Source organism: Magnolia sinica, chromosome 3 (genome assembly GCF_029962835.1).
Source record: "Magnolia sinica isolate HGM2019 chromosome 3, MsV1, whole genome shotgun sequence".
NCBI lineage: Eukaryota > Viridiplantae > Streptophyta > Magnoliopsida > Magnoliales > Magnoliaceae > Magnolia > Magnolia sinica.
Window position 1 is genome coordinate 13,296,156 of NC_080575.1, and position 14,314 is coordinate 13,310,469.

The 14,314-nt window shown below is 40.0% G+C and overlaps 1 protein-coding gene across 2 annotated transcripts in view; it reads right to left on the reverse strand.

Moving 5' to 3' along the window:
* LOC131239553 (actin-related protein 2/3 complex subunit 4) overlaps nucleotides 1–13,922 on the reverse strand; it is a 29,200-nt gene extending 15,278 nt beyond the window's left edge. Inside the window, exons 1-2 of one of the 2 annotated variants that reach the window (XM_058237313.1) lie at nucleotides 13,639–13,922; nucleotides 7,660–7,725 (exon numbers count right to left, since the gene is read on the reverse strand). In XM_058237313.1, the coding sequence (XP_058093296.1) occupies nucleotides 7,660–7,725; nucleotides 13,639–13,641 (69 nt within the window). In that variant the 5' untranslated portion in view covers nucleotides 13,642–13,922. The remainder of the gene's footprint in view (nucleotides 1–7,659; nucleotides 7,726–13,638) is intronic. The other variant, XM_058237312.1, reaches the window with a different exon arrangement.
* Between the last annotated feature and the right edge of the window lie 392 nt (nucleotides 13,923–14,314).

Sequence of the window (14,314 nt, forward strand, 5' to 3'; positions counted from 1 at the left end):
CCAAAATAAATGCAATCCATGGGATTCATCCTATTAATGCATATCCCAAAACATTTGACATTATTCCCCTCAAGAAATTTGAGGAAAAAATTTTCGCTATTCATCCTAAAAATTATCTGAAATTACCAACAAAAAAAAAAAAAAATTAAGAGATGAAAAACACTAATTTTGTGCATGCATGTGGAGAACTAAACTCCATACATGTATTTGAACAATGTACACTCCAAATATTTTGACAAAAATTTTTGAAAACTACTGAAAATCAAACACTAACCTAGCAACATTTGGTCGATTTGGTACTATAATGTTCAATCAATGCATTTGAAACAAGGAAAAAAAATTACGTACTGTTTCGATTTTCTGTAAATTCAGCCCCAAATCTTTGATTCTTCGAGAATAGATTAAATCTTGTGTTTAATATTCAAAATTATGCAAATCTAGTCAAAATTAATCTCAAGAAGCAAATATGTCAAAAAGAGAAGGAAAATGGGGGAAATGAAAAACAACCACCAAAAGGGTATATATGCATAATGGCCCTAAGTCGTTAGCAAAGTCATAACGGAGAGTTATGGGCCTATTACGGTCCGAAATTTTTCACACAAGCCATTATGACCTCGTATCACGTAATAGCTAGTGCCATTACTGTTATGTAACAGTTTATATTTATATATATATATATATATATATATATATATATATACACACACACACACACACACACACACACACCTCGATCAAAGACTCGATCCTCAATTAACCCACATATCCTCTGATCTTTTCTTACTTCCTCAACTCGCATCCTTTTGGGCCTTTCCCTTCCCTTCTAGAGCCTTCAAGTTGAACCAACGAACTCCTCATTGTTGCAGTTCTTCGTCTCCATTATGGTATTAAAAAATTGTTTTGTAACGACTGTTGCATAACAGTAATGGTGGGAGTCGTTGCGCAGTATGGGGCTGTAATGCCTGTTCTAAACAAATGGCATGTAATGGCCTTGTAGGGCCAATAAGGCCCATAACAGTCTGATAATAGGGCCAATATATTTTCTTCTTTAAAAAATGTCTATTACAAGGCCGGAATGGCCGTTAAGGGGTCTAAGGCCATAAGGATGGTCATTACGGCCACCATTACCATCATTGAATACCTTGGTCTCCTTAGTACATGGCCAAACCATCTAAGTTCAACTTACCTTCATCTTATTACCTATTGGTGCTAAACCTAAGTACCCTCAAATGCATTTCTTGTCCCTCTCAACATCCTCATTTCTGCTATGCTAATCCTATGAACTTGTACCTTGATTCCTAGCATTATGCCCCATAAAGCATGGCTAGTCTGATAGCAAAACTATCGTCAGTTTCGTTAGTATGCGGAATCACATGAAACTCAAAAGGCACATCTCTATTTCATCCCCCCAATTTTAATTCTATGAGCAACATCCTTCTCGATCTCTTTGCTTGCCTCAATTAATCATCCAAAATATCAAAAAATGTCATTTTGTCATACCTATTGGTCAACATTTTAACTGATTCCTCGTTTTCACTCCTATTGTTATATACTTTGTTTTTGACCGACTATTTTTACGACCTTTAGATTCTAAAGCATCCCTTCTTAGTTGTAGCTTTGCATTTACCCCCGCCCTCGTCTTGTCAATCAAAACTATGTAATCTGCAACAATATGCACCATGGGATCTCTTTCTATAAATCCCTTATTAACTAGTTCAAAACAAATGCAGAAAGGTAAGGGGTCAACGCCAACCCGTAGTGCAAGCCAACAGTAATTGGAAACTCAATTGTATCTCCACTAGAGGTTGTCACATCATCATTTACTGCTCCCTCGCACACATCCTTAATTATGTCAATATATCCTCTTGACACTCCTTTGTTTCTTGACACCCACCATATAAACTCTCTCGGGACCCTACAATATGCTTTCTCAATAAAGACAATGTGGAGATCCTTCCTCCAATCCCTATATGTCTCCACTAGTTGTCTAAGTAGGGAAAATAGCCTCAAAACGAATCGTTTGGTGCATTGATGAGGGGCCCGACATCTAAGGGTCAGGTATCATGGTTACATGGGAATCACATAGCATTAGATTGAGTGATTCAAAGAGTGACGATAAGACTTTGTCCCCATCTACCTGCACATACACTGCAGATGATGGAGGCAACAGGGGCGATAACCACGACGATAGCAGCAGCAACGGTGAGAACAACAATAACCTTCGAAATCAGAAGCCTCTTAGCCCATTCAATGAGAAGGGGCGGTTTGATTATGCCAAGTAGGACCCGAACCAGGGTGCTTGTCCCACAACCACACATCCATAGGGGCGAGACAAATCAGCATTTCTCACATTGTAAGAAGCACCTAGCATTCAATGAGGAGCTATTGCATGGAGCATTGCGTCCATATACATCAACAATAGGAAAGGAGATCCACTTTCATGTTGCCTTATGGATATGGCTCATATGGCTATGGCATGAGTGATTCCAACAGCTATGACACCCATTTGTGGTCACGGAGTTATGGCATGGTCTTGAGTACAAAAACAGATACGCACAAGGGTACAGTTATAAACAGATGTATCCAAAATACAGAAATGAGTATGGAGGTGCCCAGAAGCAGTAGTAGCCAATGCTACTGAGAGCGATGGTGACAGTTAAGGTGATTACTCGGAATCCACCATTGGGTATACCAGTGCACATTATTGAGGATGACTATCAATGATATGTTACAGAGTACCTGTCCCTGTATCATAACACCATGCGCTGGCAACATTACACAATTATTTGGAGTAGCAGTATTATAGCCACTTGGGTACAAATAGGGACGATGACTTCGAGTTGGCTCATTACTCCATGTGGATCTAAGACCAAGGTATATCTTTTGTTCTTGTTAGTTTTTGGTTGTAATTTTTGTGTTTTATTGATTCAATTGTATGGCATCTGAGCCATATGAACTCACTTTAGAATAATTGCATCATTTTTGGATGATACCCCATAAGTTTCATCCCCTGAATAATGGAAAATTATTGGTCTTCTTTTTGTAACATATTGAATTCAAAGTGTATAATCATGCATCTTTTAACAACTCCTGAAGCTTCACCAAAAAGCTCCACCATTTTCCTGAAGTTCTCCCAATGTTACCCTCATACTGCACATCACGTGATGCATGCGATATAGCTGAATGTTTTCCACGATATCTCCAAATCCATATTTGCACCCCATATTCCAATCATCCAATGGGATATCGAGGTTGACCAACAGTTGGTCATTGAACATCAAGCCCATCTAATTTAGATGAGTCCATCCATGCGTCCTAATTAAATATGGTGTCTACGCAACCTTCCACATTAAAGAACTGGACCATCCAACTATCTAATTAAAGATCTTAACCACACCAGTAGTTTTGATGAAGGATCAAGACCCGTATACCAATGTACAAGCTGTTATGATTCGGAACATATGCAAGTATCCAGGCAAATTTTGGACTCTATAAGATTATTTCATTTTTTTCTAATAAGGGCAACCAAGATTTTATTAGAACTCATAGGAGGAGAAAATACAAGAAAGATGATGAGGAATCATCCAATGAATACAAAGAAGAATTATCCCCCAGCTATCCTAGAAAACCTCAACGGGAGAACCATCATAGGCATCAATGGCTCTAGCCCACTCTATCACAAGCCAGTAAAGGCATCATTTCTTATTACTTCTATTTTTATTACAAATTTTTAGGATACATACTGATTGAGATTACCAGATGAGTTTTTGGGCCAATAGGCCTCAAGCATCGACTTCCTTAACTTCAATAAGGACTTTTTTTTTTAATCTATAACCTCAATAAGGCTTCAAGCCCTGGTTGACAAGCTACAAAGATCCATCAAGGCAATTGCCAAGAATCACAATACAAACAGAAGGGCAAAGTACCCCTTGTCCCCTTCTCCAGCCAGGGAATCAGCTTTACAGTTAACCTGTCTAGGAATCTAATAAGCTGCTGGAAAAGCCACATCCGACTCCCCCTTTGAAGTTTATCATTTATTCTAGACATTTCTTTTATTGGTTATTTTGAACGATCTTAAAATGAGGCTTTGGTCTTTAAATATAAACATTAGGAAAATTTTAATGAAAATCAATTGGGTTTGAGTTCGTGCATCAGTGGTAGACAGAGTGAGTTTCAACATTGAGGTCTTGAGTTCAAGCCCACACTTTTTTTTAAAAAAAAAAAAAAGGGAAGTCAATTGTATCGTCGACTCCCATGAGGAGTCCTTAGATCCTCTCTTTGGATAGAACGCTCTATTTTAGAGAGAGAGAGAGAGAGAGAGAGAGAGAGAGAGAGAGAGAGAGAGAGCAATTTTATTGAGAAGGCCACAAAAGTGGCAAAGAATGCAACCCACATACCACCAACATGACTAAGAAAACCCAAAAGGATTACAAGCCAAATAGACCTTAACATACACCACCCAACTACAGAGCCTTTTCACACGCCTAACAACCTCATTGACCCCTACCATTTCATTTTGGAAACAAATGCCATTTCTAGCACCCCAAATTGCCCAAAAAAACAGTCATGAGAGTCAATCTCCATATTGCCTTTCCGCCCTATGCCTCCCCCATGCCATGCCCTCAAAAGATTTACAACGGAACTTAGCATAACCCAATCAACATGGAAGAAGGTGAAGAAATGTGACCAAACTTTGGCAGCAAAAGGTCAATGTATAAAAAGATCATCAATTGATTATGCGTTGTCCATGCACATGAAGCATATATTGGGGAGAATGAGTGCTCTCCTCTGAAGATTATCAACAATGAGAATCTTCTTACAGCCCACCAACTGGACAAAAACTACAACCCTTGGAGGGGTTCCATAAAACCAATGGTGGAAAGGGTGAGGCGGCAAAGATAAGTCAAGAGGATCACGAATACTTTTCACTAGGGATCGAACTGAGAACTTCCCAGAAGAATGACCCTTTTCAGATCATCAAATTTGCAGTGTCCGACGCAAGGAAAACACAACACACTTGAGATGATCTAAAAGCTCTGCAAACTCCTTGAACTCCTCATCCAACATATTCCTCCAGCAAGGACTCCACACCACCAAATCTCCAATTATAGAGAAGCAATCCACCACAAAAATGAAGTGGTTAAGAGCAAGTTGCACCACCCTGGGGAAAAGATCTTGCAGGGTACAATTACCACACCATATGTCCACCCAGAAATGAATGCGGCAATCTTCCCCCCAATGCAAAAGCAATCCACCTACGGACAAAATGATCGGATGTCGAAACCACTTTCCAAACGTTAGAGGCTCTATATAGTGACGATCTCTTCATGAACCAACCTCCCTCCTAAACCCTATATTTCTTAGTTATGATGTCCCCCATAACCATCCTTCTTTCGAATCAAATCTCCACGTCCATTTCCCTAGAAGAGCCAAATTCATATCTTCCATACTGTTAATCCCTGCTCCCCCCTCAGTAATTAGTTTACAAACCTCTGACCACTTTAGCAAATGGAACTTGTTAGAATCAGGGCTCTATTCCAAAAGAACTCTCTTCTAAGTTTATCGAGCCTATACAGCACCTCCTTAGGACATTTTAAAAGGGACAAGAAATACACTGGCATATTAGAAAAAGCGGACTCGAGCATCAACCGACCTCCCAAAGAAAGATACCTACACCTCCATGACACAAGTTTCCTCTCAATTATTTCAATCACCTTATCCCATAGATGCTTAGCAAGTTTCCCAATACATAAAGGGAGCCCAAGATACATTGTGGGAAAAGACCCAACTTTACAACCAAAAGTGGCCGCAAGCTGGCTCAACTTATCATCACTTGCATGCACACCCAACATCTCGGACTTGACAACATTAATCTTTAACCCCTACACCACCTCAAAACAGACAGTTAGCTTCAGCAAGCTATCCACCGGAGACTCTTCCGCATCACAAAACAATAAAGTGTCGTCGACATACAGTAGATGGCCAATGAAATACCCATCCGCAGATGTTTTGAAACCACATAATAAACCATTCACTTCCCCTTTCCGAAGCATCGAGCTTAGCGCCTCTCCCACAATAACGAACAAATAAGGGGATAAAGGATCCCCCGCCTTACACCCTTGGATGTTTTAAAGAATCATTTCAGAGAACCACTAACCAGAATAGAGGAGGGCAACTGCACGTGTGCTTTCATCCAATCTCTCCATTTCCGACCAAAACCCAATCTGCCAAGCATGTAGTCGAGGAATTCCCAGTCCGCATGATCATACGCCTTTTCCAAATCCAATTTACAAACAATACTGCTCCGCTTTTCTCTGAACCTGGAATTGATGCACTCATGAGCTATTAGCGGACTATCTACAATGTGCCTTCCTGCCACAAAAGCCCCTTGAAACTCCGAGATAAGCCTGGAGAGAACTCCCTTGAATCTGATAGCAAGAATCTTGGCCAACAATTTATATGGGCCTCTAATGAAGCTAATCGGTCTATAGTCTTTAAGCAGGGTAGTCCCTTCAACCATAGGAATAAGGGCAATAAAAGTTGGCCCAAGCTCTTTGGATAGGTAGCTACGATCATGAAATTCAGTTAGAAACTCCATAATAACGTATTTGAGGAGGTCACAGAATCTTTGAAAGAAAAGCATAGGAAAGTCGTTCAGGCCTAGAGCCTTATCCCCACACATAGAACCCAAAGTTGCTTTAACCTCTCCCTCAAAAAAAGGAGCTTCCAACCGCGAGACATCAACACTATCCAACTGCAAGAAATCAAGCTTCTCTAATCTTGGCCTCTTCCAATTGTTCCTAAAAAGGAGATTTGAATAAGACTAGACTATAGAGTCATAGTTCTTTCCTTTGTCCAAAGTTGAAATCCCATTAACAATCGAACCAGAGATTTTGTTTCCTCGGGCCTGCGTGCTAGCAATGCTATGTAAAAACCCCCATACCCTTCTTTGAGCCATACTGCCCTTGATCTCTACTGCCATTTGATCTCCTCTTCCTTAGAACGCTTAGCATAACTGAGAGAGAGCTCCGTCCTCCTATCTCTACCCTCGGTAGAAAGATCCCCTCATGAATATGTTTCTATTTTACATTTTTTTAATAAATTTGAGTTATCCATTAGAAAAAATGACAATTGATATCCAACTGATAAGAGCACAATCTATAAAGCCATACATAAGGATGAACAACAATGCATAGTCAATTGAATTTTATATATATATATATATATATATATATATATTGCTTGGTTCCTACATTTGGTAATGTTTTAGGAGTTAGATGCTTCCAAGAAGAAATTTTTGAAGCAAATCTTCCAGAACCCTAAAGGTGAGACTCCTTAGGGTTGTTACCATTGTGGTGGAACTCCACAACACTATCTTGTTTAATTCTATGTTACCATATAGCTTTATTGGTGGATGGGGTAATTATTAAAGAGACTGAAATGAGGAAATAATCTCTCCAAGCCATTACAACCTGGAAAAGGTGTAATCCAATGCCCTTCTTGGATAAGAACGGAGCTAAACTATTTCTGGCTTCAATCCCAATCAGAACTTTTGAGAAATGGAGAGTCATATCGCTGCTTCTGTATCCACATATGGATCAGTACCCATAGTTGGTACCACAGCTTTTCATCCTTTTGTTAATAAGAAATCCCACTTACCTGCAGACACATCGCAGCCTCCAAAGTGTTTCTTATGCACGTCAAGTATGAGCGCAATGTGTTCGCCTGGAAATATTGACCAAAAAATATTTTTATATATACAAATAATGGCAAACAATATTGATTGGAAAACAGAAGAAGAAGAAGAACAACAACAACAATACATTTTTAAATAAACCTAGAAAGAAATCACTCATGGAAATCAGCGCATATCCACAATTTAACTGTCAAATTTTCACAAACAATCCCTTACACAATCAGTATGAAAACTCTCAAATACACATTCAAATTAAACAAAAGCAAAAGCCTGAATCCCAAAACTTCATCAATGATCAACCTGGTCAATCAAATCAAATGCCAAACTGTCTGGAATATCAATATGAAACATCCAACCAGTAACCCAGATTTTGAGTTACGCCATACTTTAAGAAACAAAAAACAAAAAAAAAAAAAAAAAGGTTGTTAGACGGACCACATGCATGCATCCACCATACATGCAGCACACCTCTATACCAATCCAAACTTTCCAAATCAAAGACCACAGTGGATGGGTAACCACCGAAAAATCACCCAGATTGGACAATGCTAACCCTTCCATTCACCATTGAACTTGGACAAGCGGCATCTTCTTTTTCAATGGCGCATTTCATGGTTACTAATCAGACAGCTAGGAGCATCCAATCATTAAGGACCATGTGGTGGAAGCCACAAATTGGATGCACTTGAATGATCCTTCCATGCCCTGATGGAGTACAGTGTTTAAGTTCCTAAACAAAATACCTTAAAAAATAAGAAATAATGGCCAATTGGAACTTCTACTTGCAGTCTTGCACAGTTACACCCCCTATTTTTTATACATAGGTTCCCACTTCCCACCTGCTTCAAAAAAAGATTGCATTGGTTCCCTCCTTGATAAAAGTGGCCCCTAATCATCACAGCGCGGACTCTTGGCCCTGTACCAATTCTCTGTACCTTATTACCAAGGGGAAAACCCATTGGACAAGATGTATCCATCATGGATCTCACACAACACAAAACTGACCATGATCAAATAACCACAGCCACAGAATTCATGCAAAATGGATGGTATGAATGACACCAGTCTTACGTTCCATTTTGCAAGCCTGATACAATCCCATCTAGCCATGCTAGCATGGAGAGGATCTTTGGGGATTTAGTTAGAATTCGCTTCGTAGGGAAATTAAGATCTTTTAAGATCACGCTACTCATTATAGAAAGCTGTTGAGAAAACAAGTGATTATAAAAGGGGATGTACTTTGTAATGGATTTATCAACCAAATTATGAGAAGTAACTGGGTAACGAGCTTATAGGATGCTGTGCTCCATCGAAGAACCTTTTGTATTTTATTTCAAGATTGCATATGAACCATTGGGTTCATATCACATGGTATGAAAGAATTGGTATAATTCTAGTGCATGACTATCACAGGGGCTGAAAAGAAACGGCTCCAAACATAGCAGTCCATGGCCCCTTTAACTTCACAAAACAACAGATGATCATGCTATCAATTAGCAACTGGAGGCAAGGTTTACTTCTAGTGACCAGAAATTGCTTAGGGAGTCGACTGACACGATTCAAGAATTGGCCATCCAACATGCTAAAGCTTTGAAGAGTTAGTTCAAATATCATCACTAGCTGATCCCTTTTTTGTTTTTGTTTTTTCCTCTCTCTCTCTCTCTCTCTCTCTCTCTCTCTCTCTCTCTCTCTCTCTCTCTCTCTCTCTCTTTGAGAGAGAGAGAGAGTTATGGTCCAATTTCCGATAATATATCCCGAGAATGATTACAGTCCGATTACAGGTCCCAGGGACGATTACGGTCCAAGTACAAGTCCTAGGAACAATTACGATCCGATTGCAAGGTCCCGGGAATGATTACGGTCCAATTGCAGGTCTCAAGAATGATCACGGTCCAATTGCAGGTCTCGGGAATGATTATAGTCTGACAACAGGTCGGTCCAACTAGAATGATTGTCTCTAAGATCCTGATTTGGCTAAAAACATCATGTAATCATTAGAGTCAAATTGGGACAAGGAGGTGCGGGAATTTCAAAGTTAGAAGAGACGAATCTAGCTTTATTAGGTAAATCGGTTTGGAGATTTGGGTCGGAGGGAGAGGCTAGATGGAGTGAGGTAATGGTGAGAAAATATGGGGTAGACGAATGGGGGTGGTGGACAAAGGCTTCTTCATTGTATCAATCTTCTTATTTGTGGAAATCGGTTGTGTCCCAAAGAGAGAATTTGGGAGGGTATAGGTTTTCATTTGGAAGATAGTAAGAGTGTTAGATTTGGGGAGGATAGGTGGGTGGGAGATGTGAAATTGGGTGAGAGGTTTCCATTATTAATAGGGCTAGCCAGGGAAGAGGGGGTGCAAGTGAGTAGTTACTTAGTCACGGGTGATGAGGTTGTTTGGGTTCCTACCTTCGAAAGAAATCTGCTAGATGAGGAGATTAAAGAGTTGATTCAATTGCTTGAGATGCTTACTTCCGTTTCTCTAGTGTAATCGGATGTGGATTCCTTAAGGTGGTTAAAGGCTAAGTCGGGTTCATTCTCAGTTAGGTCATGCTATCGGTTGTTGAGTGTAGGAAATGAAGACATTGGGCTCTCTCCAACGGCCTTTCTTTGGCATTATGGTGCCACTACGAAGGTGGCGCCTTTTAGTTAGCTGGTAATGAAGAATAAGGTGCCAACAGTTGACAATCTCTACAAGAGGAAGACGATCCTTCCAAACATTTGCTTGACGTGTCTAAAAAATGTTGAATCTATGGATCATTTGTTTATTCATTGTGCATTTGCTAGGGAGGTTTGGAATCTTTTTCTTCAATTCTTTGGGATTCTATGGGTGTTCCAAAACAAAATAGAGGAATTCCTCATTGCTTGGCATGGTGGGGATCAGGGAAATTAGGGAAAAGGGTATGGAGATTAGGCTTGTTAGCGATTCTTTGGGCTTTACAATGGGAAAGAAATGAGTGATGCTTTAGAAACAAAATGTGAGAAGCAGTGCAGGTCTTTAGTTGGGCCATTCAAGGAGGGAGCAGAAGTGTAGTTTTGGCTTTCTTTCTTCGTAGTTGAGCGTTGAGGCTCTTGGTGCAGATGTATATTTCTATATATTTGTAATTATTGGCCTCGGCCTTTTTTAATGCAATTTCCTCATTGTTCAACAAAAAAAAAAAAACACCTTTTGGGCAAAAAGTCCTTTAACCCATCAGACATGCTCTAATATCCTTGAAAATATTAACAAGAATATTTGGAATATAATCCTCCCCCTTAGCCCAGCTTAACCAAGACAAAGCCCAAATCTTAACATCAATTTGGGGAAAGCATATAGAAACAACATGGTCTCGATTGTCTCCTTTAGGACCATCAATAATGAATGAGTAGCACACACTGCTAATACAGGCCCAGGGTCATCAATAGTTGATCCTTCTTGTTACATTAACGTTAAAAAGGGACCCAATGATCTACTAGATCTAGCATCTAGATCAGTCAATCACAACAAAGATGGGCACAATCGTGGTGTTAACAATTCTTAAAACCATCATTGTAATGATGGTGAAGCACACATATTTGGATCGCATGGTGATCAACATCAAAATTTTCACAGCATGAAGGTAGAATTTCTACAATGGAAGGAGGGTGATCCAACTGGTAGGATATCACAACAAAAAGATACTTCTGCTTCCACTGCACACCTGATGATCTAAAGGTTGAGATTGCTTCCATTAGCATCAATGGAGATATTAACCAGTGATCCTATAGGTATGAGTCAAGTGAGAGGGTTCCCACTTGTGAGGAGTGTCAGAGGTTTGGTGGTAAACTTTGGCCTTTCCAAGTATGAGGATGTCCACGGTGAACTTGCAAAAGAACTGTCAAGAATTGACTGTATTGGAGTATCAAAGTCACTTTCAATTACCCTCAAACCAAGCTTGAAATTGGTCAAAATGACAATTGGTGGGAAAACTAGTAGAAGGCCTTCATTCGGACATATATCATTAAGTCAAGATGTACAAGCCATGCACTATGACATCGGCAATATAATTTGCTCGATTGCAAGAGTAGTGGCTTGCAAGGATAATCACCAAACAGAAAAGGGGTTAACCAATTGATTGATCAAATAAACTAAAGAGACACTATCAAATACAAGTACCATGGGCCATAATTTACACATGAGGTAGCTCTAATGCGGGGCATTTTCACACCGGGCTCGAGTGAGGTGGCCTGTGGGATGCAAGTACACACTCGAGGTGGGTGGCCAGCAAAACCCATGGATTTGGGGCCCATGTGAGGCGGGTGGCTCATGTTAGACGGAACCCACGGATTTGGGGCCCACAAGGAGGGTTCGGCCGAAGACCTAACCCATGGACTTGGGGCTTGGGCTATGAGATAAAGGGATTAATTCGCCATGCTCTAACAGTTCGAGCTTTTAGAGTAAGTGGTTAATTGTCTTGCATCAAGCTCACACAATAAGAAGTCAATGAAAGATCTACACAAAGACTTCATGCTAGCATTACAAGAAAAGCGGCAAAAGGGCCATTGTTGCAAATAGAAAAAGCTATTCCTTATCAAACACGTTAATAAAACAGTTTGATCTAACGAGTCCGATGTTGATGGGATCCAAGGGAAGTCCTACAACAACCTTGTAGACAAGATTGATTTGGAGAGTGGCAAGATGAAACGATCCCATCTAGTCATTCTTAACATGAGGGATCTTTGGGATTTGGTTAGGTTTTCTTAGTAGGTATATAAGACCTTTTAGGATCATGCTACTTATTGAAGAAAGTTGGTGAGAGAACAAGGGTCTGTTTGGGTGCCACTTAAAAATGAGACCATCTCATCTTAGTTAATAGTACTTGTGAATTAGAAATGATAGTTTATATAAAGAGGCTGGCCTTTCTTCTTCTTCTTCTTCTTTTTATTTATTTTTTTCTTTTCTTCTTCTTCTTCTTCTTCTGTTTTTTTTTTTTTTTTTTTTTTTTTTTTGGCCCCGGGGGGGTGGGGGTTGTTCACTTTGCACAGGGAAGTTTCCTGTGCGAAACTCAGTTTGTAGATTTGGGGCCCATGGTTGATCTATCCAAGCCATTGATCTAACAGCCCCCAACATGGACGTACCATTCCCAAAAAAAATCCCCCCAATCAGTCAACTCTAACCTTCCCATTAATGAGATGCAAATACATGATTAAAAAGAAATGCATGAACAAGCCACATTCAATGGAGGAAAGACCAAAGATTCAATTGCTAGAATCTTCTGGTTGGGGAGTTTTTTGGGAAGGGTCCGCCAATGATGCGGCCGTCAGATTAATGCCTTGGATAGACCAACCATGGGCCCCAAATCTACAAACTCAGTTTCACACAATGAACTTTCCAGGGCAAAATGAATAGGAAACTCGGTCTCTTGTATAAATTCTCGGTGATCAGGATTATTTTTGAACACTCCAAAAAAAAAAAAACTGTTATACAGAATTATCGTTAACCAAAATGAGATGAACTCATTTTTAAGTGGCACCCAAACAGCCTAAGTGATTACAAAAGGGGTATGCCTTGTAACGGATTTTTTAACCAATTTATGAGAATTAACTCTGTAGTGAGCTTATAAAAGGTCGTTCTCCCACAAAGAAGAACCTTTTGCATTTTATTTCTATGATCTATGCATATGAAGCCAACAAGGCCCTTATTCGCAAGGTCATGACCATACATTCAGGGTATTGGACCCATCTGCAATCCACAGTGGGCCCGACATATAAATCCGCACCAGAATAAGGTACGAAGAATGCGTACTGGATCGTAGTAGCTGTGACGAAGATTCATTATGTAAAATCGAAAAACAAGAACAAAGATAGATTATGCGATTAGTCATGATAAATCGAGGAAAAATAAAAGTAAATCTATGTAGAATCGCGGAGTTAGATATATTAAGAATAGGTCGAATTCGGATCTGAAAAAAGTAGGGTTTTTCTGGTTTACCATTTGGAGATTTCTTTGCAGCGTAACTGTTTGTGATTTTGCCGGAATGAGAGAGAGCAGCGTTTGGCTTCCGCGAATTGGAAGAATTTTTCGCTAGCAGCAGACACAGGTCGCTGTAAATTGAAGGAAAGAGAGTGTTCCGAGGTAATTGGGCGACGGAGAGATTGAAGAAAGGAACTACGGCACACGTGCAGAGATCCTGGCTGTTCATCAGGTGGGCCGACCGTAGACATGCACTGGCCCACCTACGATAGGAAACAAAAGAGTCGCTTCCTTGCGTTTTGCCCATCTCGCGACGCAGAATCCAGCGTATGTCACCATCCACTGGGGCCCACATGCTAAGATGTTTAAATAATCTGAACCATCCATGTTCTTGCTACTATTATAAATAAGCTACCCAACAAAAATCAAGCTTTTGTGATGTTTTAACCTTTGATTTTTAGCATTGAATATCATCCATTGAAAATATTTATTGTTCTAAATTCGTCTAAAAATAGTCATGTTTAAGATCACCCTTTCCCTGCGTGAAACATAGCTTGCAGTTCATAGCATGGACAGTTCCGATCATCTGATCACTCATCGTGTGGGGCCAGCAGAGTGCTAGGCCACCGTTAATAAATCCACACCGATGGTACGATCAGTTCTAAAGTCAATCGAAGGGTAAGAACATCCTGGC